Consider the following 27722-nt stretch of genomic DNA (forward strand, 5'->3'; position numbering starts at 1 on the left):
CAGTAGGAATAATCACACAGTGATTTTAAACTACAGTGCCATCTAGCATGCAACAAAGAACAGTGAAAAAGCAAAGAGGATGACATTTGCTACTCAATAGGCTATAATGTGTTGGAGGAGGGAAGGTTACCATTACCAAGCAGATAAACACACATCAGGACCTACAGTAGGCTATACCAACCTGTTACCCCATTAGTTATACTTACTTACATATCTGTACAACTGCAAATGTTGACCATGCGACTGACAGTTGTTCTATTATTGACTTATTCTGCACTGAATTGTATTGTATTGTATTATATTGTATTTTGTATTGTATTGTAGACTACTGTACTATATTCTGCCTTGTGAAGCACTTTGGTACAATGAGAGTTGTTTTTAAATGTGCTATATAAATACATTTGATTTGATTTGATTTGAAATTGGAAAGCAGATGTTTAATGCCCCCATGTGTGGAGAATAGATCTACAGAATACACCTTGGCGCTAATTCGGCTCACATCCGGCAATGTTGTAGTAATGATGATAATAATCCTTTAATAATAATTATAATTATAAAATAATGGACCCGCGCTCCTTTTTTATTTGTGTCATTGTGTGTAGTCTTCCACTCATTCACAGACATCATTAATTGCTTGCACTCGTCATTAGCAGCATTTGTGTGATTTAGAAGTGTGAGGGCTCCCCCTACTGGCTGTTAAATATATTTGATGAGTCTGTCTTGTAACTCCCAGAGTGTAGAGTAGGACTCGGAGAGTAGCTCCAAACATTGCTCCTATGGCTGGAACCCCCAAAGGGGCCAGCTAGGCACTCCAATGTTGAAGCGCTGGTGGTAAGAGGAAGGACTGCAGGCGGACCCGTGGATTATTGACGAGGAAACCCCGTGCAACCGAGCGCTCAATTTCTTGACTTCCGCATTCCATTGTTACAATTATGGGAGTCGATGCTAGTGTCGCCACTCTCTTACTAAATTACTCTGGTAACTCCATAGTGTAACTCCATATTGTTTTCCCGTGTTCAACTTCTTCGTATCCTGAATGCATTACAGTAACCCGCGTCCCAGCCTAACCTTCACGCGTCTAACCCTCCTTTTAATACTCTATGGTCTAACCTTTCTTTCGATAGTACGTGAGGGGCGTGGAACATCAATTGGGTGGAATTTGTTTTGCTTTTCAGCATGAAAATGTTTTGTCGCAAAAACGGCTTCGTTTTTTGTTTTTAACCTCTTGGACATTAATTACACAGCAGTTACTTTGTTGAGTTTGTATTTTTCAGTCTTTAGTTAGTCAGTCAGTCAGTCGACTCAGTCAGTCAGTCAGCCAGCCAGCAGTTAGTCAGCAGCCAGTTAGTCAGCAGCCAGCCAGTCAGTCAGTCAGTCAGTTATCTATAGTTTTTCTATCTCTCTCTGTACAGGACATGTTCCGTTTATATTTACTCATTATCTCCTGTTACTCTGTTGGTGGTAAGAGAGGTACTTACCTCGGAGACAGCAGGCGTTCAAGTAAGTAGCATCATATGTCGTTGTTGTTAACATACATTTAAATTGAATGCTATATTATACTTTGGGATGTGAAATATTTGTACCCACATTTCGCTGCTAAATTGTTATAGTGTAATAAATTAATCCTGCACTATTGCTTGCATCTTGCATGTATATAGCCTATACCTGGAGGGGAGAGAACAGATGGTGGAGGTGAACATCTTGCAATCTGGGTCTGGTCCACAAGATTCCACCAAGATACCCATGTACCTGTCTAAATACTTCCTTAATGTAAACGAAGTCCACACCCACAACACCAGAGGGAGTGCAACAAACCATGTACAACCCAGATTCGGCACAAACGAGGGTCTAAATTATTTTCGCTCCTATGCCACCAAAATGTGGAACGCCCTACCAACAGTCATTAAGACATGTGAATCTGGCCTCTGTAAAATCTGAATATCCCCCCCCATTTCCCCTCACTGTATATGTATATTTTCCCTTTTTGCTTCCTATATGATGAATTCCTGTTCTGTTCTTTAGCTACATAGAAGTGTCTATTTGTATGTCTCTAAATGTTTTGATGAATTGAACAATATTGTGGACCCTGTTGTAAACAAGTGTAATGCTTAATTGGGTCGTCCACTCACAGTTAACAGTCTTTGTATTGAGTTTGTGCTTGAAATGTACTGTAATTCTGCAAACTGTTAATAAATATTTCAATCAATCAATCAATGCCACACATATTACAAACATTTGATGGATTTATTTGCAGACAACTCTCATCCCAATACCCCAATACATTTGGCAAATGAAGAGGCATGCTATGGGGATGACTTCTCTATGCCTTTAAGTGAACTGGGCTATCGTCAAAACGTGTTCTTCACTCCAGCTAAAGGCAGCAAGAAGATACAGGTTCTGATGGCGAATGGGACGGTAACATGAATTATCATTATCTTCTATACACACTACCATACAGTCTCTCTCTCGCACTCTCTCTCTCTCTGCGTGTGTGAAAGTGAATTGGTGTAAAAAAAAAAAATCAACTAAACTGATGGCTTGATTAACCACTGCTTTATACATATACGCCTAACCTAACCTACAACAGTGTCGTGCCATCTACAATCTCCCAACAAGTCACACCGTGAAGTGTTTGGAGCTTATTGACTTTGGTCTCTGACCATGGCATGTATTTTGTGTTTCCAGTCGTTGGACCCACACTATGAGATATCTTCTTCTCAGTTCGTTATACGGGAGGTGACGGAACGAGATGAGGGGGTGTTTTCCACAGAGTTTTCTTATACAATGAGTGAGCATGAGAGCGTGAGAGCCGGGAAGGCCCTAACACTGAAAATCAATGGTGAGAGCATATGACTTATGACACTTAAATCTTGTCTGTTGTAAATTGTAACCACCAACAAAAACATAAAGCACATTTAATTCTGATTCTGATTCAGGACGCCTTTCTTGTTTTATTAATCATTCATCACATTTGGTTTTATTTGTATTTGTATTTTTTTTTAGATTGTTCAAGTAAAGTGACAAGGGGTTATGGAAGTGAATACTATTACAGGGTTCCCAACAGTGCATATTCGCTGCAATTCACCCCTCTGAAAAGTGCAAATGATCCACCGGTGCTGCTGTGGAATCGCACTGGCATCACTCGAGTCAGTGAGGGAGGAGGCAGGGGAAGGCTGGTGAACAAGGAGTGGCAGATGGAGCAACTCACCCAGGAATACAATGGCCACTACACCTTCAGGAACAAAAAACACAAGTTCATTTCCAGGATCAAGATGACAGTTGAAGGTTGTGTGATATGATGTAGAATTGGCTGCCATTCTATCACAAATAACTTTGAAACTTAATTCCATACTTTAATAAGTTTTACTTTAATGCAATCTCTATTTCATATACAGAGCAAAAAGACTTTTTGTCCAACGTAGAGGGTCAGGACCTCCTTATCATCGATTTTTGGAATGACCCTGTCCCTGATCAGTTCGACCTGATGTTTTATCCAACTATTGATCATGAACCAGTGCAGTTGATGAAGGCAGGCGACCTGCTGCCGGACTTTAACTGGCAGATGATAGATATTGCTCAGAGAATCTATAAGGAAGATGCACATGCACTGCGGATTACAATCGAGGACCTCCGACTATCAGACTCCGGCCGCTTTAAGCTCATAGACCCGAATGGCAACCTGGCCCTCATAGTGGAACTGAACGTACAGGGTGAGTTATGCCTGCATTGATCCTGGTGGCACATTTAATCTCATCAAAGGTTCTGATTCACGTAAACGACAACCTAAGACACGTTCTTTCTTTGTTCTTACAGAGGCTCCTCCTTATTTCATGTATGCCGGATTTGCTGCCGGCATTTCATTTGTGGTGTTCATCTTCTGTTGTTGTGTGAAAAAGTGCTGCAAGAAGACGACTAGAAAGAATGACTTTGTTCGTCAGACTGATGCAGCAGCAGCAGCAGCAGCACCAGCTGTAAATTACTATGATGTAAGCACCAACACAAACACACCCTATCAGACTAATTTCAGAATAGTTTTTGTTTGAAGCTCTGTGTTTTCAGTCTCATTTCAACGTCCATGGTTAAATTCCAGGACAACACTCAACCTTCTACCTCAGCTCATCCTAGTTCATCATATGGACCAACATACTCTTACCCACTCTGCCCCAAAGAGCCTGGATCTACTTACCACCAACCACTGGTTCATTAGGAAAGACCAAACATCAGACATAGGAACCCTTTAAGATGGTTTATTGAATAAAAGAGTATGGTACTTTGTGGTCACAAATGCAGAGGCTTGAAGTATGCATGCGGGGTATGGTCATTGGTCGTCTATGGTGCGCCGCATGCGCAGCATGGATTGCGCAGCATAAACCGCCATGTCATGGAATACATGGTGAAGCAGCATGGTCGTCTATGGATGCGCCGCATGCGCAGCATGGAGTGCGCATCATAAACGGCCAAGGCTTAAAATACATGGTGGAGCCAGCATGGTCGCCCATGGACGCGTCGCATGCGAAGCACGGGACGCGAGGCATGAACGGCCAGGGCATGGAATACATGGTGAAGCAGCATGGTCGTCTATGGTGCGCCGCATGCGCAGCATGGAAGCCCAGCATAAACGGCCAAGGCTTAAGATACATGGTGAAGCCAGCATGGTTTGGCTTAGGGGTCGAGGCGTGAGCCTGAGTGGTATAGTAGAACCCCCTCTGGAACCTGCAGATTAAGGAGAAAGGGAGGGAGGGTGGGTTACTAGAAACTGGCACAAGGCATTTTTGACACTTGAGTTTAAGTACCCACGGTTATGGGCGAGGTAGGAGTGGCCAGGTTAGTTGGAGGTGGGTGAGGGGTTTGCATGGTTGGCAAGGGTGGAGTTTGGTTGGCAAGGGTGGAGATGGCAGGCAGGTGGGTTGTCTTCTGCTTGGCCAAACCTCCCGAACCTTAGTTGTTCCAACTCCATTATGGAATTTATTCATCATCATTTGTCCACCTCAAATGTTTTTATTTATACCCTGACTGATATATTTCTTTTTCATCCTACAGGTTCCTGGTCCTGAAAACCTCCATATCAGCTCATCTCAACCTGAGGTACAGTTTATGGACCCACAATTTAGGCATTTAGATGCTCTTATCCAGAGTGTGAGATAAGAGTAAGCAGAGTAAGCATCAACTCTTAAAATTCAAGGTAAATGATTACATAAATAGAATACATAGAGAACAGTGTTGTGCTGCACAGAAACTAGGATACCAGGTAAACAATGAGACAAAAAACTGTCTAAATAACATAACATGCTGAATCTAAATCACAGTCTTAACACGAAGCCCACCAAAAACGTAGAAACCGTAGAATTAAATTAGTCCCGCAGCCCGCCAAAACCATAGGCTTTATATTCTTTAATCCATGTTTTGATCGGATCGCAGCGGTAGCTGCCTCTCGTTAGCATCACAGTCAAAGTGGGACAGTGGCTGCGGCCATTTTGAAGATGCGTGCGCATCCACTTGCACTCTTTGTGCTGCTTTCAATGGCCTGCTTAGCCCCCCCTCAAAACAAGCCCAATTGACTGACTTCTATGTAAGCCAAGATTAATTAAATAGCCAGCCCCTCCATAGCACCCCCAGTCATAATTTTATGGAGCCGTCGCTGAGAACAAGTGACCAAGATACATAATGAGGGGTTGATACTAACGGTTGCCCGATTGCCCGGGGCAAGTAAAAAAAATGGTCGGGCAGGTGAGGGTTGCTATCGGGTTGCCCGACCGGGCAAGTGTGCATTTTAAGTGGGGATACATACAACCGTCTTTACTTCGCTATAATGACAACACGAGATATCTGTCTTGAACATGATCAGAGCGCAGCGCGTCTCCCCCTCTCTTTATCAATCTCTCTCGTCTCTCCCAACACACACACACACACACACACACACACACACACACACACACACACACACACACACACACACACACACAGAGAGAGCGTCAAGTGGCTGCGACATGTGCAGCCATGTGCATGTGCGACAAGCCCCCAAAACATGGTATTTGTGAGCACTGTCCATATTTTTTGTCGTATGACCAAAGATTCTTCCCAATGTCTCTGTGAGCTTGCTGGCAGGCAGCTAAGACGACAGTGTAGCTTGCTCGTTAGATGTCACTCGTTAATTAATTTGTTCACGCATTTTTGCTTAGCAATGATCAGAGTTCAGTGCTGTTTGGCAATGTGTGATGCTAGAGAGCATGCTAATACATTTTGGCTGCTAAGAACAGTTCCCCCTATCAGCTATGAGTGATTATGCTGTAGTAAAATACCATACAATTACATCATTGTATTTTGTACAGAGACATTGTGATTTGACAGTATTTGAGAAGAACAAAAAAGTGCGGTCTCTGGGTCAGGTTCAAACACACATCTATACACATCTGAAAACCATTTGAATATATCACACCAAAATGTATACAATTTTGGGCATGTCCAGAAGAGGTGGGTCAGGGTACCTTCTGCCATTCCGCAACGATCACATAGTGGGGATGTAGTTGGGAATATCCTGTGTAATTTTGTTTTTGAGTAATGGAGTCTATGCATAACTTTAAATTGTATTGCGCATACCGTCCTACTTGGTGTGCGTGCATGCGTGCGTGTGAGTGCGTGCGTGCGTGCGCACCGAGTTCTCAAAGTGGGAATTCCAGCCTCTCCAGCTAAATGATAGATAGTTAGGAAGGTGGACCTATATAAGGGTCTGTAACAGAATGGAACCCAAATGGACTCTCAGAGTTAAATTGGCATTTTTACAAGTGTGTGGGTATTGTGTAAATGTTGGGGTCCTTCACCTTGCCATGACAAGTTTCCCTACCATGCATTTGTAAGGCTACTTTCATGTTATAGTGCTGTTTTTATTCATTACATTTTTAAACTGGTAGCACCAGTGTAATACCAAGTAAAAAAAGTTAATTTTGAGCCCTGATTTACATGACTTGATTGTCACAGTATTCCTGTGACTTAAACAACAGTTTTCAAATGGGAAAGGAAACATTTTAAGCAAGCATTAGAAAGTAAAAAATAAGTTAAAATGAACGGTAATTCAATTTCTGTGATATTTCTGGGGGGGCAAGTGGCCATGACCTGAGGGCAAGTAGAAAATGAATTAAATCCGCACTTACAGTCGAGTAAGAGTTCGGCGCGCAGGCCTTTGTCAGTGTCAAAATATTTATAAGTATTTTGACACTGACGAAGGCCTGCGCGCCGAAACGCGTTTGTCTGGTATGACTGCTGCTGCCGAGCACATTCTTTATGAATAAAGACTCTTACTCGACTGGAAGTGCGGATGTAATTCATGTTCTTTTGGAATCTGCACCCAGCACACGCCTGAAACTATATAAAACTGTCTGAGTAGAGCATGCCTTTTCCCCTGCTTTGAGCGCAAGTAGAACATGACATGTACTTGCCCGACGGGCAAGTGCCTCTGAGACCTTAGTGTCAACCCCTGTACATACAGTATACCGTATGTCTGCATGTTTAAAGTGCATTAAAGTATCATGCAGAGTGATTTGGCGGTGGTATTCAGTGAGGTTGGTTTTGGTTCTTCCTTCTTCAGGTGGTGGCCTCCACAGCATCACATGAACCTGCTTCAACTGCATTCCTGGGAGTAGACACTCTCTCTTCTGAGGCTGGACCTCAGTTTGAGCTGAAGGGAATGATGTTCTCTTCTGCTCTACCCCTCAGTTCCCACATATCTGATGTCAATGATGTTTACACCTCAGACAAACTCAACTTTCTCTAGAAAACAAACGATGGTGAGACACAAAGCTCAACCACTTCTAGATAACACTTGCACGCACGTATGCATGCGCGCGCGCGCGCGCACACACACACACACACACACACACACACACACACACACACCCGGGGGGTTTTTCAGGGCCTTTTCAGGCGCTTATGCCACCCGTGGGGCAGGTGTGTGTTGAACCTGTTACCTGATACCTGATACCTCTTGCAGCGCGGTCATGCCGCTGTCTGCGCTTCTCTGCGTGCCTCAGGGATGTCTTCTCCTCCAGGGACCGTGGGAGACACCTGAGAGGCAGGAAGAACGCTCTACCACTTCTAGTTAACACACTCACACACAGTTTGCCTTTCTCTGTTAAATCTATATTTACATTTATATAGTTTCACATTTCAAAATTAATGTAGTTCATTCATGAGTGGCTATGAATATCTAGTGGTTAAGTGAAGTCTAGCACTCTTATATTCACTCATATAACGCATAGCAGCCTTTTGCGCAGGCCTAATACAATTTAACTCAGGAACATTAGATAGAAGGTTAATTTGTGTAAATGTGTTTATGTTAAGGATTGATTGGTCACACTAAGAACGTGAGCATATCACAGCTGTAGTAGAAACCTGTGTGTGTGAGACATGAGATGATGGCTTTATTCTTGTGGTGTCGATCCTGGCAGTTGTACGCATGTGCAGCTTTACTATAGTATAGGGGTTCTGGGTGAGATATCCATGCTTTGGGGCGAGATATCCACGCTTTGGGGCGACCGTTCTTCACTTTTCAAAATTCCGGATGGATCGTTATCCACTTTTCGCGGGGACAAGTTGGAAAAGGGGCGACCGTACCTGTTACCGGGGTGAATTCGGAGGTATCGGATCTGAAGGAACGGGTGCAGTACTTAGTTTAGACAGTTTTTGGTTTAAATTGGTCATTGGTTAGACCAGTCATTAGTCCCACAACTCAAACCCTCACACTAAACCTAACCTCCCATGGGGCAGCACACCTAAACCTAACCTTAACCCATGTCTAACCAATGACTAGTCTAAACTAAGTATAACCAATGACTAGTCTAAACTAAGTATGCACCCCAGAACTGCTGATTTTAATGCCCATATATGTGTTATTATTGACATTAAAAGGCCTTGATATATTCATATTGTTACGGTTTATACAGTCCATATATCTATGATGTTAATACTTAATAGTGTGTTTTCTTTTTATTATTTTGTGTTACAGTATATTTACCTACCAGTTGAAAGTTTGTGCTCAAGCTACTATTACTAACCGCCTCATGGGACCACAGTCATGTACAGTGTACACCACGGTATAGATGTGTTTGTATGTGTGTTTAGTAAATAAATGAGAAAAAGACAGTTTTGTTGTTTGCTTGGGTTTATTACAATTCTCTGCGGAGAGTATTGGTTAAGCTAAGAGTTTAATAAAATAAATACACACACACACACACACACACACACACACACACACACACACACTGACACGGTTCGCCAGTAGTAGGTCCATTTGTTCAGTAGGTGGCGATAATGCACATTGTGTTGATTTCCAACCGCCATAAAACAAAACAAAGAAGAAGTGAAGACGAAGTACCATTACAGAAGAAGAAGAAGACAAGTAAAGTACAAGGCACATGCTAATATAGTCTATGGATCCCATTTGTTGTCTGGATATTAACTGAATCTGACTGAGCATTGAAAGTTGTGTTTCTTTGAATATTAGCTATTGGATTTAAATAAACAGTAAACCATAACTTCGAACAGCTTAGCTACCTTAAGCATAGCACTATAACAGTGTTTTAGCAAGTAAGCTACCTAGCCATTCATTTAGAAGCAGTGGCACTGGGGCCTACAGTCTACAGATCCGCAATTTGGGAGCGAGCCAGTACCGACAGAGGACACCTCTAGCTCTCGTCATTCCGAAGTAAGGCACCAGATTGATTGATCGGCCGTTGAATACTTTATTAACGGTCGAAAACAGTAGTGGTACTGAAACACGACTGTCATAAGAACAAGCGTGCTTTAACTTAACCACTTTTGAAGCCTTGGCTTGGTCCCTATTTTGGCCATGTAATTTCTTCCAAATTACTTTTTTACCCCGAAAATGGTAGATGATGCAGATCTACTGTAAGCTTATTCCTATAAATGTAACATGGGCTTCAATGTTTAAGTATAGTAAGTTCACCATGTAGCTGGGCATCTTGGCAAAAGCTACCGTACGTCACTACAGATTCAGTGGCACATCAACATGAAGTACAAAAGTAGCCTTGAAACATGACTCATATAATCGAGCGTCATGGCTAGTACAAAAGGTGCATCTTGAGTGCATATCGAAAAGGTAGAATTCTTCATCTCCAATGGAGAATAAGATTCTCCATCCAGGTATGTTTGAGATAATTCTCCAGCTTCAAAACACTTGTATGGAGTTTCATGGTCGTCATATAAAAGTGGATTCTGTCCATCACATCGCACCAAATAAATAATTATCGATTTACTTGTAGCTTGTCGCTATTTTTTTATAATGAAAGAATCTAGAGTTGCAATACCCTCCATTTGACAGCCCATTGATCAAATTGAAATGTCTGATCTTCTTGTAGGGCAAGCTTGAATGATCCTCTTTCAATCTGCAAAGCGTTTGTTTGATAAAAGCCCACCGTAGACATGTCTAGCTCTGGTCCATAGCCAAGAAATTCAAAGTGTTGGGAGTGTTGAAGTCGCTGAATGGCCCTGCTTACAACCTGTTTCGAATTTGCACATAATGCAGGAAGCAGAAGGCTTTGATTGAAGTATTTATTAACAGAATTGCAGTACATTTCAAGCACAACTCAATACAAAACTGTTAACTGTGGACGACAATATAAAGCATTACTTGTTTACAATAGGGTTTACCATGTTCAATTCATCATAACATATAGAGACATACAAATATACACTTGTATATTGCCCAAAAAAACAGGAAATAATCATAGAGGAGGTAAAAAAGGGAAAGAAACATGGTGAGGGGGAAAAGGGGTGATTTTACAGGGGCCAGTTTCGAATTGCAGCCGTCCGTAGGTGCCCTTTGAGAGCGGTTTTGAAGGAGTCAAGGGATTTGCATGTCTTAATGACTGTTGGTAGGGTGTTCCACATTTTGGTGGCATAGGAGCGAAATTAATTTAGTCCCTTGTTTGTGATCTGGGTTGCACATAGTTTGTTGCACTCCCTCTGGTGTTGTGGGTGTGGACTTCGTTGACATTAAGGAAGTATTTAGACAGGTATAGAGGGTATGCACGTGACATCATCGTACCTGGAAGTTACGCGGGAACGCCCACTGAGTGACAAAAAACTACTTTCTGGCCATTGACAGCCCATACATCCAAACAGAAAAGTCCTTTCTGACTGCATTAAACAATGTTAAACTCACCAACATTGCAGCTGTACGAAAATCTCTTTCTATCTGCAAAGTTTTTGTTTCATAAAAATCGACCATAGAAACGTTATGAGCTACTTTCTGTCAAGAAATGCCCTGCATTTGATTATTTTTAATTTTTGATTAAGTGTCAGAGTTTGGAAGTGCTTGTTTTCATTGTTTCAATGTTTCCATTTTGCTGCCTCCTGCATTATGTGACATTTAGAAACAGGTGGTACGCAGGACGGTTGAGTGATTTCCAACGAGCGCTTCCAAACTCCCAACACTCCATGCTGCTCAATGTTTTGCCACTCAGTCTAGATGAGGGGTGCGTGGCCTGATTGGAAAATCTCTATATGGGTATCTTGGTTGGTGTATCGAATCTTGTGGACCACTGGACCAGAGTAGACCCATTGCAAGAGGCTGTGCTTTGTTGACAATAAAAGCAAAGCATCAGATCAATATATCAATCCATTAATTTAATCATTCATTCCTAACCTTAGGTTATATAAATAAATATCGAAGTAGCTTGGCATGACTCTGATGACAGTCAGGCAATAGTGTTGTTGTTGTTCTTTCGTTTGGTCAAGGCAGTGCAGTTGTTTCCGGCTGGACACCACACAGCAGACTACTGCCACCTCCTGGTATGGAAAGTTATTGCACAGGATTTGCTCATCGGCGGTCGGTTGATAGTGCTCAGTCTGCTGCAGTCTGTTTACAGTCTTTTGACAGTTTTAACTAGTTTTGACTAGTCTGGAGTCTCTGCAGAGACTAGTCTGCAGTCTGATCGGTCTGGAGCAACCTTAACATCGTTCAATACAAGCAGATCGAAAATTTCAATTTGATCAATGGGCTGTCAATGGAGGGTATTGCAACTCTAGATTCAACCCAGCTAATATAAAAAAATATCTAGTGTTGCAAATTGCTGATAGCTTTTACCTAATATGTTTCATTGTTTCATTCAGTCACTCAATAGTGTCCCGGGCTGACTGATCTACCTCTCAAGTTCAACAAACGATTCATGAAAGAACAAACTCACCTAAGAGAGTCAGTGTGCCTTTATCAACAAACACAACCCTTTCATTCATACAAACATAGAAATACTTTCAACATGATGCCAGTCTGTCTCACTTCTGTGCCAGGCCCCATGTACACAGTGGAATATCAATGTCAAAATCAAAGCCTGTGCAACATAATTTATTCTACCAAACATCAAAATGCGTAAATGCAGTATACCAGCAAATGGGAACTAATAAGTCCCTATAATGTAATTGTCCACACAACAATGGTTGTTGTAGTTATCATGTGAATATGAACAGACTGAATAATTCAATATCATGATGATGAGAGACTACCAATTATATCCAGATTTTATTATTTTTCTTATATTACTTTCTTATTTTAAATGTTTTGAAGTAAATGTTAAGATGAATGTATAAATGCAACTAAAAGTACATAATTTGCCACAAGACATGGACAAGTCTTGCCACGGACACATTTATCGCTGTACAGAAATTGCTGAGCCCTGAATTTATGTGTTGTGGAAAATTATAGCCACCAGTCAAATGCTAATGTCTAGTGACATGCTAAGAAGCTTTTTTGCCAAATTAAAATCAACGATGTCAGTAGGCCTTAGTGAGCAGGTCAAATGAATGAAATAATATGACACAAACATATTTTGTACCCTCAGGTTGAAATACAGAAACGTTTCTAGGGGCCAGAGGAGAGATGGAGGCTCCACCCGTCACGGCAATGCCGGTCACCGGCACAATTAACATGATGGAGTATCTGTTGCAAGGTAACACTAATCCAAGCTCCAAAGCAGGGGGGCAGTCAGACAGATATTTTGTGAAGCCACTAAGGAAATCGGGACATCCTGAAAGTTCATATAATGGCCTGTTGTGGCGCTGTCATTGGGCCCAAAAAAACCCATATCCCCATAGAGGTCCATGTATTTGGGCCCAACTTCACCTAGACTGTATTACCTTAATAAACATGGTCATGAATACTTTCTGCTTCCAGTCACTAGTTTAAAGTCTCATTTCTCATGTCATAATATTCTTTTTGGAAAATGTATGGTCCCATTTATTAAAAAAAATGACCATAAAGTTGCGTATGTTCTGAGGGGCGTGGCTACCGTTACAGTCTATGAACGGGAGCCACCCCCGTTCGAGTCAAAATAAAAACCAACTAAGAAGAAGGGGGGGAAGTCCTCGTTGTCTGGGCCAGCCAATGGCCAGCTGGGCCAAAACGGATCTAGAAAGATGGCGATTTACAATACAAGGACTGACTGGCTTCATTTTACGTCCATATCAGACCCGGCGAACGCTTTGTCCATATTATTTTTACAGTCTATGCTCCAAAGGTATTGTTTATTTACCACCCACCCAGGTGACGTTTCGAGCCTGGTAGCCCTTTCTCAGACAATCTTAGCCAGTGTGCACTGTGCATATTCTATTCTTTTGTGATGTTTGCTTCTGCACAGACAGCACCTGGCTTTTTTAACTGCGGCTGTGTGTGTGCTTTATTCACTTGTTTCTAGTGCTACTAGAACAATGACATGGCTCTGTACTATTGTTTCAGGCAGCGTTTTAGACCAGGCACTTGACAGCCTCTTGCATCGCCTCCGAGGACTGTGTGACAACATGGAACCTGAGCCGTTTACGGATCACGAGCTTGTCTATCTCCTCAAGGGCCAGCAGGGCAACCCTTTCATTCTACGTGCCCGTCGCTCACTCTCCCACCCCACGGCGCCGTGGCACTTGCGCTATCTGGGCCAACCTGAGGTGGGAGACAAGAGCCGCCATGCCCTGGTGCGTAACTGTGTGGATGTGTCGGCCTCGCACACCTTGCCAGACTTCCTAAATGAGATGGGCTTCCGCATGGACCATGAGTTTGTGGCCAACGGACACATATTCCGCAAAGGTGCGATGAAAATTGTCGTCAGCAAGTTATCACGTATCCTGGTGCCGGGGAACACGGAGAACACGGAACGTTTGTCACTGTCCTACTTGGTAGAGCTGAATGTATTGGCACCTGCAGGCCAGGACACTATGTCGGAGGAAATGCGCAGTTTTGCCGAGCAGCTCAAACCCTTGGTTCACCTGGAGAAGATCGACCCCAGCAAACAGAGACATTGAATTCCGTCTGGATGACATGCACACATCTGATGCCTTGTGTTTGTTAGTAATGTTTTTTCATCAGCCTGTGATTAAACCTGAGCGAGGCAAGCTGGCTGACTTGTCACTGAAGCCACTGTTCTCAATGGAGTCATGCATACTTAAAGGAGAGATCAATATATACAACAGTAAAGTAAACATCATCTGCTCAGATTTCGTTATAGTTGTTGGGTTGATTTGTTAATAATATGATAGCCAGATTATTGGAGAAACATCTGGGGACTTCTGAATTCAATGTATGGTCAAGAACCTGATAGAAATAATTTGGAATTTTTAAAAACAAACTGCATCGGTAGAACCAATGCAAAGACTCGTTGGTTGATCCCCTGCATTTTATTTCAGTAGGTGGAGAGCTCAGATTGTCTGGCTATGCAAGGCTAATAATATGACGCAACAAGAGAAACTACAAAACTGTAGTAATGGCTTGGATAGTAAGAACACGTGGCATCTATTTTATACTTCAGCAGGGTTCAATTTGTGGAAAGAAAACAAAACGGGGGACATTTTCTGCTTTCATCTCTACCACTTAAACTATTAAACTCTAACTTATTTGTACTACAAATAGCAAAAAGTAGTTGATTTACAAGTTTACATCACTTCGCATTGTGATGCGTTTAGAGCTTGTAGATCTACTTTTCATGATAAAAGGTGCTGCTCACATCACGCAAGTGTGATTATTTTAATATTTGCCCAACAAATAGGGATGCCAGTCCCAGGGTTAATGGGCTTAACATGCATTTTAAAATAAGTTATTAATTTGTCATATCTCCATAGATTTATATCAGTCTACATTTCCCAGATTGATGTCTTTAATCCAGTCTGACCAGACGCAGGGATAAATCATATTCCCACCGACCATACAAATAAATGACCCGCTGCAAATCGAACCCTGTACCTACATTAGGCTCTGAATGAGTACCTGTTCACATACTGTATTGTGCATTTAATTGGTACAGGCCAATATTGGCATATTTTGTAATGACACAACCTTGTTTTGCTAATTGGTCAATTCTGTCAAAGAATGTTCCAGGTGTATTAAAGCCAATTTATTTTCCAAAGTTAACTTGTCTGACTTCTGCATCACTCATACTATTTGAGAAAAGGACTGCACAATCACCACTAGGTGTCTCCCTCACACTTTCTTTCCAACCCAAGGTCTCTGGTTAGAGGCAGTTGAATTGCCACCTCAGATCATCAACACATGAGCAGTGGTTGCCATGGAAATAATTAGCGGCGAGATCTGCACATCTCATACCCCCCCCCCCCCCCCCACACACACACACACACACACACACACACTCTAATTAGCTTTCTCAATTGCTTAATGATACATAGACCTGTGAAAGCCTTCCTTTCTTGCCTGTGCACAAAAGCATTGATTTTCCCTCCCTTCCCCTCTCATTTCTAATGTTAACCCATTAGTGCCCTTTTCATGGCAACCTGAGCTGGAGCTATTACACATGAAAGCGCCACAGACGCCCGGAGGTTCTTCACTCGTCATGCTGAATTCCAAAATAGCCCTTTTGCTAGCGGAGGCCGTCATTATGTCCGGCCGAGGATGGAGATTGAAGTAAGTATATATGAATGCACATCCTGTCAGTTGTTATAATAATGCGAGCATATATGTTGTGAGTGCTGCTAATAATACCATCTGCACCATTGGTGGGAAGAAGTATTTCAATTTTGTACTTCAGCAAACTTATCAATACCACACATGTAGAAAATACTCGAGTACTCGAGTAAAAGTGCAAAATAAAGTACCAAACATAAATATAGCCTACTCATTATGCAGAATGTCAATTTTCACAAATATTTTCAGAATTCGTGCATATTTGCCAAAATGCTTAGAAAATAGCTGATCTAAAGCTGACAATGCGTCCCGTTGTGAACTTGTAGATTTCCTATTTTCAAATAGTCTCAGTATAAAACAAGGCTAAAGTGGTTAATGTGTGTTTTATAATAATCTAAAACAGCAAAGTAACTACAGTTAATTGTGGTTTGTGAATGAATATTTGCCTCTGCAGAGGCAAATAACACTACAGTGACCACTGCTAAATAACACTACAGTGACCACTGCTAAATAACACTACAGTGACCACTGCTAAACAGTGACCATGACTGCTAAATAACACTACAGTGACCACTGCTAAATAACACTACAGTGACCACTGCTAACGTAAAAGTAAAATCATCTCAAGATTGCAGTACTTGAGTGAATGTACTTAGTTACTTTGCACCACTGCTAATAATACCCTGTGTGGTGTGGTGGGCTGCAGTCAGGACGGCGATGTACAGTGAGTGTGTGAAAGTCTGAAGGGAGGACCAGAGGGCAGGTGGCTGTCTCTGCTCATTGACCTACCTGCACATCAAGGCTGACGAGGACAAGCTCAGTGGAGCAGAAAGGTGAAGAGATGACTGCAGCCTTCAGAATAGGTACTGTATGTATGTATGTATGCTGTCCACTGCAATATCGTCGCTGTCGGCTAGAAAGTTTGTTGTCTGAAACCCTTATAGGCCTACACTTCAGGAAATAACCTGTGTTTCCAATGGATACAACGTAGTTATTTAGTCACGCGCTTTTGTTAATACTTGTTTTCACTAGTGGTTGCATATTTATAAAACAGAAACAGAAATTGACTGGTACTTGAACTTTCACTTTAAGACGTTCAATGTGGGGTGCCCGTTGGCGTAGCGGTCCAGGCGCATACCACATTGCCTGACAGCGTTTCGTGGGCTCGAGTCTCCATCCTGACGTCCTTTGCTGCGTGTCATTCCCACTCTCTCTCCCCGTTTCCTGTCTATCGCCATTGATGTTCTATCGAACGCAGAAAAGCCCCCAAAAATATCTAATTAATAAATAAATTTCAATGTGTTGTGAGCTTGTAGAGAAGCTATTTTAAAAATAAAGGCTTTTATGGGACAGACAGGAAACTGAGAAAGATGGGGAGTGACACGCAGTGAAGGTTGTCTGAATCGGGATTTGAACCCACAACGCGCTGTCAGGCTGCATTAGAGCCTGTATATGGTGTATGTGCCTGGACAGCTAGGTCAGCGGGGGGCCCATTTTGGCTACTTTTGCATGACGCTATTGTGGGGTGTGGGGTGTACATTTACAAAGGTGAAAACATAAGCAGAAATATAGAGATACGGTAGCTTATGTCCGAAAGTGACAATATTTTACTGTGCATAAGGTCTCAGTCCAGTTTTCATTGTTTTGAACACTTTGTCACACAGTACACCAAGTGGACAGTAAATCATAGCATCTTATCTGATGTAGACATTTTTTTTTATATATTTTATGTTCAAACCAGCAAACGCAGACTTCTGGCCCTCGGGTCTAAAGCATGATGTTTCAACTGTAAGTAAATTATGTATTAAGGAGACAGATGCCTCCTTGCCCAAGGATTCATGTGTGTCCAGCACACATGCACTGGCAGTCTGCTGGCTTTCCTCCACTTCAATAGTGCAACAGTTTTCAGAGTGAGGTCCTGGGGTCCTTGGGGGTATTCCAGGGGGTCCTCATCATACCCTTTAAAGGTGAGAATGTACAACTGGAACCAAATGGATCTATAAAGGGTGCATTTTGTTGCATTTGTACATTCTCAGAGTTATGGGGTTCCGTGGACTAATAATGCATACCAAACTGGGGGTCCTTGAATTTAAAAAGTTTGAGAATCACTGGTGGAATTAATTTCTCTTTGGTGATGAGATTGACACTCATTCTGCCTCTTCTATTTGTGTTGTTTTGGAGGCCAGAGTTGGAGCTGGGCTAATCAGTGTCTTGGCATAAGGCCTCTTTAGACATTGTGGTTCAAGCCAACCAATGTCTTGCGCAAAGAGTAGACCCCCTTTGCTTGAGGCCAAGATATATTGTGCTTGGTTTATTTGAACTAAGAGACCAGAACAACCAGAGAACCGCTACTCCAAAGACAGCTAAGCCCTTGAATGTGGGAGAGGACACTGGTCCAATGTTCATCAAAATGATTGGCCTTTTACAATTTGTGGTATTTTTTGGATAAATTCAGTATAGTAACTTTTCCCCCTAATCCTATGCTCACAAGTTACAATAATGATATAATACATTAATACATAATGTGTAATAATTTTTATCTGCTGTCCAACATCAGATGCACTATTTTATTTTAAATACCTGATTAACAATCTACTGCTATTTTAGAAAATTGAGAAAATGTTGAGAAAAAACCTAATTAAAAGTGATTATAGAGTAGCAGAGCTATGTTGCGAGTGCTATGGTGTGCTATGTAACAACTAGTTTATGCACATTGTACACAGCGTCTGACTGGCAGTGTGTTGCTGGATGATGGATAATGCTATTGCAATGCTATGTCCACCTGTGCCTTTATATTTCTAGTCAAAACTAAGCAGCATAATTCATTATCATACAATTACAGTATGTTTGTTGCATCTCTGCAGTAAAAAGCACAATGACTTTTCTCTTTTATGTTAAGTGTTTAACAGGTACGTATAATTAATGTGTCATGGCAGATTTATTTAAACCCGTTTTTGTTTATACCTTTGGAACCGTGCACAGAAGTTGTTACCTGCGCGTGGCTTTGCTCTCCATTCCATAGTGCAGCCTTAATTAAAACTCTTGGCACGAGTTGCCTTTGTTGCCACTGAACATTATGTTCATACTTGGTGCAAGTGTTGCCAAGATCTGTGCCACAATAAGCTGGCTCTTGCCCGGGGCAGGAAGTCTTTAAGTCGGCCCCAAAAAACTGGGCTGATGCCACGGAGGGGTGAAATCCGGCCTTGCCTATTCAGGAACATTCCCGATACTTGGATCGGGGCCCTCTCCTTCCTGTGTCATTGGGAGCCCATATGCTCGTTAAAGTGGTGTGGGTTGGACGCTTGGAGGGGAGTGGAACTGGGAGAGGAGGAGAACCAGAGTGGAGGCGTTTTCCCAGAGCGGCCATCGATCTCCCAACGGTCTCCTTGTGGCTTCCCCTGCTTCCGCCCCATCCTCAGTCCCTCAACAGTGGCATAGTGTATCTTGCATAACACTGTGCGGATGCTGGAGGATGGCACAAGTGGTTGGGCAAAGGGGACTGGGCGAGCAGCAGTGGGCGGGAGGGCAGAGGGAAAATGCCATTCCTTTTTGTTATGTGAATGACATTCCGCAGTGCTTTTTCCAGGATGAAAATTCACAAGAACAAAGCTCTGCCTTGTTGTTGTTGCTGTGGTGCTCTGTGCCTTTGCTTGTGGCTGGCTGGGAGTGATCCCTGCATGGCTGTGTGGAACATGCTGTTCCGGGATCAGCCACAGAGAGCCTGAAGCCAGCCCTTCTGCCTTTGGAATGTCTGGTATGGGGACAGCGTAGCAAAGTCTGCCTGGAGAGGCCCGAACACCCAGACTCTTGACGCTCCCATTGCTTATGTGTGATGTGTACTCTTTTGCTCCTCTGGCTCTACCTAGTCATGAGAGGTTGTCCTGCACAAGTCTGCTTGATTGGGTCAAGTCACCTCTACACAGACATGATGCATTACTTTCTCTATGTGCCTTGGAGACATCTTATGTAATGTTTGTAACGCTTCCAAAGCTCACTGACACTGGGTATTATTATTTGTAAACGCCATGTGCTGAAATGAAAGACTTGGGTAGCATAATATTATCACCTAAGTTCCCCAAGTGTATCAATGATTTATGTTATGTTATGCTATGTTTTTAACTATATCAGTTACACATACTAAATGCAAAAGAACAGTATGATAGGAAATCCCTGCATTGGTTTTAGCTATATGACTTTAAAGAACTGTGAAGAGCTAAATATTTCAGCTGGGCATTGTTTTGGTACTCGCCACACATATAGGGCTAACTGAAAAGAACAAGAAACCAACTAGTTTCTTTGCGCTCTATACTTATTCTACCATTTACCCTGTTTGTTGACTAGGCTTCATGGCATTTACTCAGATCTTGCACTTGTACGTAGCTCTGGATAAGTGTGTCTGATGCCTTAACTGTAAATAGAATGAAACACATGGGGCCGGTTTTGACAGAAGCAAAATTGTTATTAGCAAACTGGCATGTTTAGCCATGTGGTTCCAACGATGCTGGGCATTTAGTCATTCCATGACACAGTATGACACATCATGCCACATTTCAATTCATACGCTATTTTCTGACACAAATTTCCCAACATCACTCTTAACATCACCCATGTCTGAGTGCAGACAGAGGCTATGTTGTGCAACTTTTAAATAGATTCAGTAGGTGTGCACCGTGCACAGAGGGTGGGGTTCACCAGACAATCTCAGCCACTGTGCAGCATGAGAGCTTGTTTTGGTGCGTATGTCTGGTTATGAACTATATGTGTCGCTCGGAAGAAATGAGGGTGTGTTATTACTCCTAGACAGTCTCAAACTGAGACGTATTACCCCACAATACCATCTGTGACCAAAATCCTCATGATGAGTTGCTTTATTTGGAACCCCAGACTGACAGAATATAGGCTGTAGCCCACCGTTTGGAGAGACGATGCTATGTTCTGCTGTTATCTATTCTCAGACATGCAATGCACTGAATGCAGTCATACCAGCGAGCCCAAATAAGAGGTCATGCTCATTACTCACTGAGCTGTTAGTTGTTTGTGTGGTTGTTACACAGTGTTACATCATAGTAACTAGGTTGGCCAGGCAGGGTAGATCATAAGGATTATGATTTATTATGTCTGTGGATGTCTATAGGTTACAGATTAGAAGGGTTGCTAGTTTGAACTTTGAATCCATAGACATTTTGGAAATGTAGATATAGAGAGAAATATGTCAACAACTATACCATTGATGAGTGCATGACCTATGGCACTTATTCTTAATACTAGACTATTCTCCTAATTGTTTCATGGTTGTAGGCTAGCAGCTCCCAGGTGTTATCTGTACCAAAAGTCATGTAAGACATTATTGCAAAAGAGTGCATGTGAGGTCAGCACACCATCCCATTCCCTGGATATAGATTAAGGCAACAATTTGAACAATTGAATCATCCTGATTTGTACAGAACATAAGCCATGCTATATATAGACCCAGAGAGATCATAGCAGGCAGCCAATTGTATTAGACCACCTGAACCCACGCTCCCGCCCAGCTATCAGCCCTGACGAAAGAGGGGGCCGTGCCTCATTCTGGGGCGGGGGCGGAATCCCCTCGGTCGGTCACTGTAGCAATCTGGAGAATTACGCACATGGGTCAGACGAGGGCTGTGTGTCTACAGTGTAACATCCTGGATTCCTGGTCGCACAGCGTTGAGGCTCGCTTGGCACGCTCGATTTTGGAAGCCCCCCCCCCCATGATGATTGTATACGAGTAGCCTAATATGATTGTAATACCAGGCGCGTGACTCTGAAAAGACCTCATTTCACCTCACTCCTCCTGGATTAAAATCTGGGGTCACCTAATCGCTCATGATCTGAGCTAAATCTGTTTAATCGCAATAGAAAATTAGCCTATGAGTTGTGCAGAGGTGAAGCATCTCACGTAGCCTGCTGCCATCTCACGGATATACCAGCGAGGTCTCTGGAGGGCATTTGGATGCTGTAATATTATATGGCGGAGAAATTATTGTCGACGGTGACCTAGAGATAAATCGATGCACGTGTTTGCAAATTGAGCTAGATAATAACAGAAAAAGGCAGAGGCTCCAATATGCCCCGCCAGACAGTTATTCGGAGTTTTGATTTAGATTTTGCATCCTCTCTGGGCTAGATATAATGAATATGATGCAGAGGGGGGAAAGAGGTCTAGGGATGCTTTCTCTCTCTGTAATCATGTTCTGGGAGTATTGATTTCATGAGCGCATTCCAATTGGCAGCATCTCCACTACAGCGCCCGCGCGTCATCATCGGTTCACATCGACGAAACGAGTTGTAAGCAAATGAGAACATGTGTGCGATGTGCGAGTGAGAAAGAGAGAAAGACACACTACATATGAGTGTGCGAGGTCCGGGAGGAGTAAAGGATATAGTGATCATAGAAGTCTCTTTTTTTCCCCATCAACGTGAAAAGTGGACTATTAGAGATTGCTTACTACTGGACTGTTTTTCCCTCGCTGACTGGAATTGAATCGATTTGTAATTCGTCACATGCGTCTTCATTAGACGCGCAGACAGTTTGGGTCGCATGTTGCCACGGCTTAATCCGCACAGACTAGGAAGATTGAATAATTCACGGTAATCACGCATTATCGCCTCATTGGATGATGCCCTCTGTACAGCCCTGGTGAATCCCCGGTCTCCGCGTTGTCTTCTGGCGGAATTTATCGACGACAGAGAGCAAAATATGCTCCTTATCTGAATTATCATCTGTTGCTGTGTAGACGGACCGAGCAGCCTCTAGACTGGCGCTGGCATGCATCTGGGATTGTCTGGTTCTAGGTGATGTAGACTGTCAAATCATCAGCAATTGGGCGATCATCGCACATTTTACTACATACAGGTAAAATGGACGAAAGGCTGCTATTAATTTTATTACTGCTAAAATCTTTACACGCAAGGCTGTGATTTTCGCCTGCATCAGTCATGCTCCTTCTCAGCCACCGGCTCCTACATTGAATTGTTACTTATTGAATCAGACAGTAGGCTTAATATCCCTGTCACGAGACGGATTTGAACGCGAAGTGATATTGAACACAATACGCGGAATCGTGGAGATTATTGTTCACATTTTCTTCAATTGATTTATTCCATCACATACTGAAGCCAAATGTTGATGATGGTGGACGACGAATTAGAGGCTCATCAGGTTGATATCGATTCGGATTTCGAGCCGCAAAGTCGGCCTCGCTCGTGCACCTGGCCGATGCCTTGTCCGGAGGATTTCCCCGGTGGACACGAGGTCGGCGGCGGGGGTCTTCCGCTGGCCAGCATCAAGGTGGAACCGGAGGACATCCCCGCCTGCAGAGCGGGACGAGTGGGTGGAACACCGGGGGAGCTGAAGCACCCAGCCGGCGCCCCGCCGGCTCCTACAGGCGCGACGCACCCATGCCTGGCTGGCGCGGCGCTCGATGTCACCGGGCAGCTGCGCAAAGCCAAATCCTCGCGGCGGAACGCGTGGGGCAACCAGTCCTACGCCGATCTCATTACCCGAGCCATAGAGAGCACCCCCGAAAAAAGACTCACACTGTCACAGATATACGACTGGATGGTCCGCTATGTGCCCTATTTCAAGGATAAGGGCGACAGTAACAGCTCGGCTGGATGGAAGGTAAGGCGAGGCGTAAAAAAAAGAAAATAAATCACACACCCGAGTCAGTGTAAAGAGGAATTTGACATATTAATCACACACAGCGTGTCCAGTGATAATACCAAGTATCATTCATATTCAGTGGGCCCATTACATTTCCCTCAGCCCTCATATTGTACATGTGTCACTGTGGGATTCTGCGGCGGTTACGCATGAATGGTGCCATGCGTTATCTTGTCTTAGTTCATTACCGCCGTCAGTCATTCTAATGGATCATTGGTGGCAGAAAAGGGTATCAGCACACATGCTGCATGTGACATGGCTTTACTTGTCCCAGGCTCCAGCTCCCAAGCTCTATACTGCTTATGACGGCCAAGCACTGGAGAAACAAAAGAAGCCAATGTCCATGAAAATATAAGCAAACGACATGTTTTCTTTCCTGCTTGCTTTTTTGTACCTTTTGTCTGTACAGTAGATGACAGACAAATGTTAATGCAAATAGCCACATGCAGTATTCCTACTTATCTCTCCGGACCATGATGTAAGTCAATTGCAGGTCAGCTTTCTACATTGTAGCATGCTATTCATAAGGGGGTTCTCCACACTCCACTACCATCACTGATGTGAGGGAGGCCTGTGTAGTGTAACCTCCTGGACATCTGCCCGGGGCTATCAGCCTCTCCTCTCCTCCCCTTGTCTAATTATTTTTCATTATGACCATCTCAGAACGGGACCAAAATCAGCAAGGCTGCAGCTCTCGCCTTGATCTCTGCAGTAGTCTGAGATGAGTGACTGATGATTGTCGGAGGGAATCAACCTTCATGTGTCAGGTTTACACCTGACAAGCCTGTCGCTTCTATGGCAACTGTCTGAAAAGCATTCTTTCATCCCACTGTCACCAGAAAACAGTGTTGTGCATAGTCAAAAAACATTGTGGGTCATGGTATGGTGTCCTCAAGGACTGAAAGCTCTGCAGCCTCAGCCTCTGCATAGATTTTACATTTATCCCTACATCTTACTGAGGGACTTGTGAATATCAACAAATATGCACCTGTTGTTGTTGCAATTGCATTGCCTTTTGCATAAGGCGAACCTGTCACGAGTCTGGAGTTAGTTGAACAAGCCCACCTCCTCTTAATAAAAAGCACCTGACTGACCGCATCTGTAAGCCAGTCCCTTTTCAGCTAACTGTTGCTGAGGTGTGTCTACAGGTAGACTTAACTTCATTATCCCCCTACTCGCACTAGCACCTCCACCTAGGCGCTCAGCCATGAGCCCACTTTATCTTTAGCGCCAGTGTCCCAGTCTGCATTTATGAAACTGCAAATTAGCGGTTTGACAGTGGAAGCCTGAGGTCCAGGCTATTTCAGGCCACAGGCGAGACGTGGGGCCCGTTCCAGGTAATGACAGGGGATTAGGTAAGTCGTTTAAAGCAGGCAGTAACAGGGCTGACCTGGTTTCAGTCAGAGACAGAGTAGTAATGTAAACATACACTTAAAAGTCACATGTTAAGCCATGTTGACACTTCCAATCAGGAAGTGCCTATACAGCAAGTGTATGTGTGTTCACTGTTCAGACAACGGCCTGTCGCACGCGTGTGTGTGTGTGTGATTGTGTGTGTGTGTGTGTGTGTACGCACGCATACGCGTGCGTGCGTGCGTGCGTGCGTGCGTGCATGCACGCGCACCTCCCCATGTAACTCACACACCCAGACAGTAAACTCATCTGGCTCCACTCAAAATTAGCAAAAATTGAATAGTTAATGAAGACCTGACACAAGCTGTTCTAAAGAGATCATGAGGCCTTTCACTACCATTTCGAGCAGGATTAAACATCAAGTATCTTTTGCTTTGCATATTGTGACACGGCCCTTGTTGTACTCGATAATAATACCATTTAACTTGCAAATTATTTCATGAAAGTATGCAATAAATGAAACATCCCAGACAGGTTTTTGAATATTGTCTGTTTTGAAGAGAAATCAATAGAAGCAGTGTATGCATGGTGCGCCTGAGGCATAGTCAGCCTTTAAACCAAGCAGGACGAGGTCACTTCTGTTCCGCCAGCTGGCCTGATCTCTAACCACAAGTTCACACCCTGTGTCCTTACAGGCATGCCAGCCACCCGTAACCCCAGATACTCACACAGAACAGAATATATGTCATTTTACAATGATATAATGGAATTATATTTAGCGATGACGCTCTTTGTGGTTTGGAAAAGATGGCTTGCATCAGCCCGCTACATTTTCATCTCAATCAATATAAATATGCACCGGCAAAGCATTTGATATGAAACGACGAGTCTGCTTTCATTTATTTTCTTAACCCCATCGAGGGAGGGAAGGGGGAAAAAACAAACAAACATAAAAGACACAACATTGATGATGAAATTAAATGAAATGCGATAGTATGATTCGGTCGTTTATTATGTAGGAGGAGAGGGAGATGGATGTAATGGTTGGACACACAAACCGACAGACAAATGGATGTCTTAAGGTCAAAAGGACCAGCCAGTGATGGCTTTATCAAAAGTGGCCTGTAGGCTACTACACCACTGTGTGCACAAGGATAGTAATTCTGCCCCTAACACATTAAAACCACCATCCCTCCTGTTGGCAGGGATTCGAATTTAGCTTGAGGCTGCCGTGTTAAGACAGTCAGTAGCCCTAGATGGTACCGATAAACTCCTGTAAATACCTTCTGGACCCAGGCTTCTGGGAAAGGCAGCGGTATTCTGGGCCATAGTTTATTAATCGCCTCCGTACCAGCGGGAGTCTGCGTGGAGTCTTGTGTCAGTGAACCCTCTGACACAGCGTGTCTGTCCAGTACTAGAATCCAGGGTCCATTTGTACACACACTTTTACACTCAGGATTTTACTGCTTTAAAGCACAGATTACTTGCAAAGTCTTCTCATGGGGTTCATTTCCCAGTGCACTGAAAACCTGCAGCTCTTCACCATGAATGCGTAGGATCTTGAATTTAAGTTAGCGATTAATTTGGTAGCTTTGCCTGTTTGTGTGATGTATAGGCAATTATATTTGAGCGTGCAGCATGCACTAGAGCAGCCACCTGCATATTTGTGTGTGTGTATGAGAGAGAGAGAGAGAGAAATATAGAGTATAAGCCTGCATGCGTGGGAGCAGCACATGTCAATTGCAACAAAGCGACAGGGTGGGTAGTGGTTGTGTGTGTGTGTGTGTGTGTGTGTGTGTGTGTGTGTGTGTGTGTGTCTGTGTGTGTCTGTGTGTGTGTGCGAGTGCACGCTCATCTTTGTGGGGGCTAGCACATGGGAGGGGCTGTCTACTTCTATAGGCGTGTGTGTTTGGGCCCAGTGATTGGTCTGACAGCATGTCACTGCAGAGAATGGTGCGCAGTCTAGCTCTTGACTCCATAATGCTTCTAATGGTGGGGTTTTAAGGGGCCTCGGCATGGGGAATGGCCTGTAGGCGCTAGCAACTTCATTTACTTCAAGGACGCTCAGGGAACGCCTTTGTTATGGGGCAGGGGTTGTTGTATTATGTGACTGTCAACATGGATAGTTGTGGCTTGCGTACATGAAAAATGCCAGAGATTAATCAATTGTGTGTGTGTGTGTGTGTGTGTGTGTGTGTGTGCGTGTGTGTGTTTGTTGATGTGTGTGTGCGCGCATTACAAATGTATCTGTAAGGTGTTAACGGACCCCTGAAAGTGTGAAAGCAATCTGGTGACCGTGTGTTTGTGTGTTTCTGATATCAGGTGTACTGTGGTGTTTCAGCATGCGTATGTGTGCATTTCACACATTGCGAGTATCTCTGTGTGTCTCTGTCTCTGCAGTGCCTCTGTCAGGGCTCGAGGCGGTCAGACGCCAGGGATTGTGTGGCAGGCCAGGCAGGTCCACACGAGTGCCAGTGAGTCGGTCAGATGATCTAACCCAAAGTGACTGGGCCGTTATTTATAATGTGTCTTTAGGTTGTGCTCTGCACAGGGCCAGCAGGCCAAAGGGTCAGGACTCAGGAAGGTTCCTCTTGTTGACAGAACTTCAGAGCGATTCAAAAAGGAGAAATGGAGAGCTATGACCAAGACAGACGCTAAAAGACAGCGGAGGTGTGTGTGTGTGTGTGAGCAAAGTGGGAAAGGGAGGAGAAGGAGACAGGAGGATATGTTTCAGTGCTAGGTCTAGGTTTATAGTCTTATCTTCTGCAAAGG

At 43.5% G+C, this 27722-nt stretch overlaps 3 protein-coding genes across 9 annotated transcripts in view; all 3 read left to right on the plus strand.

Moving 5' to 3' along the window:
- Positions 1-994: 994 nt before the first annotated feature.
- On the plus strand, positions 995-8788 carry LOC308318434 (uncharacterized protein). 3 transcript variants are annotated; one of them, XM_080767989.1, is made up of 9 exons: positions 995-1500; positions 2255-2415; positions 2686-2839; positions 3004-3285; positions 3396-3710; positions 3814-3986; positions 4091-4198; positions 5041-5085; positions 7583-8788. In XM_080767989.1, exons 1-9 carry the CDS (start codon positions 1416-1418, stop codon positions 7766-7768), a joined length of 1509 nt encoding a protein of 502 aa, XP_080624115.1. In that variant the 5' UTR covers positions 995-1415; the 3' UTR covers positions 7769-8788. The 3 variants fall into 3 exon arrangements, with proteins under 3 accessions (XP_080624115.1, XP_080624116.1, XP_080624117.1); XM_080767990.1 differs by having other exon boundaries at positions 3814-3971; XM_080767991.1 differs by lacking the exon at positions 4091-4198.
- Positions 8789-9357: 569 nt separating this feature from the next.
- Positions 9358-15392, plus strand: med18 (mediator of RNA polymerase II transcription, subunit 18 homolog (yeast)). Of its 3 annotated transcripts, none has more exons than XM_080768091.1 (3): positions 9358-9391; positions 12852-12959; positions 13745-15392. In XM_080768091.1, the coding sequence occupies exons 2-3, from the start codon at positions 12890-12892 to the stop codon at positions 14299-14301; spliced, it is 627 nt and encodes a 208-aa protein (XP_080624217.1). In that variant the 5' UTR covers positions 9358-9391; positions 12852-12889; the 3' UTR covers positions 14302-15392. The 3 variants fall into 3 exon arrangements, with proteins under 3 accessions (XP_080624217.1, XP_080624216.1, XP_080624218.1); XM_080768090.1 differs by having other exon boundaries at positions 9366-9697; XM_080768092.1 differs by having other exon boundaries at positions 9366-9396.
- Positions 15393-22283: 6891 nt separating this feature from the next.
- LOC308317843 (forkhead box protein O6-like) overlaps positions 22284-27722 on the plus strand; it is a 49221-nt gene continuing 43782 nt past the window's right edge. For all 3 annotated transcript variants that reach the window (XR_013964303.1, XR_013964304.1, XM_080767143.1), the window contains exon 1: positions 22284-23555. Coding sequence is in view for 1 of the 3 variants with exons in the window: in XM_080767143.1 (XP_080623269.1) it covers positions 23055-23555 (501 nt within the window). In the remaining 2 variants the exon portion in view is untranslated. The remainder of the gene's footprint in view (positions 23556-27722) is intronic.

The sequence above is a fragment of the Protomyctophum bolini genome (genome assembly GCF_963924005.1).
Source record: "Protomyctophum bolini genome assembly, chromosome: 7".
Taxonomy (NCBI): Eukaryota; Metazoa; Chordata; class Actinopteri; order Myctophiformes; family Myctophidae; genus Protomyctophum; species Protomyctophum bolini.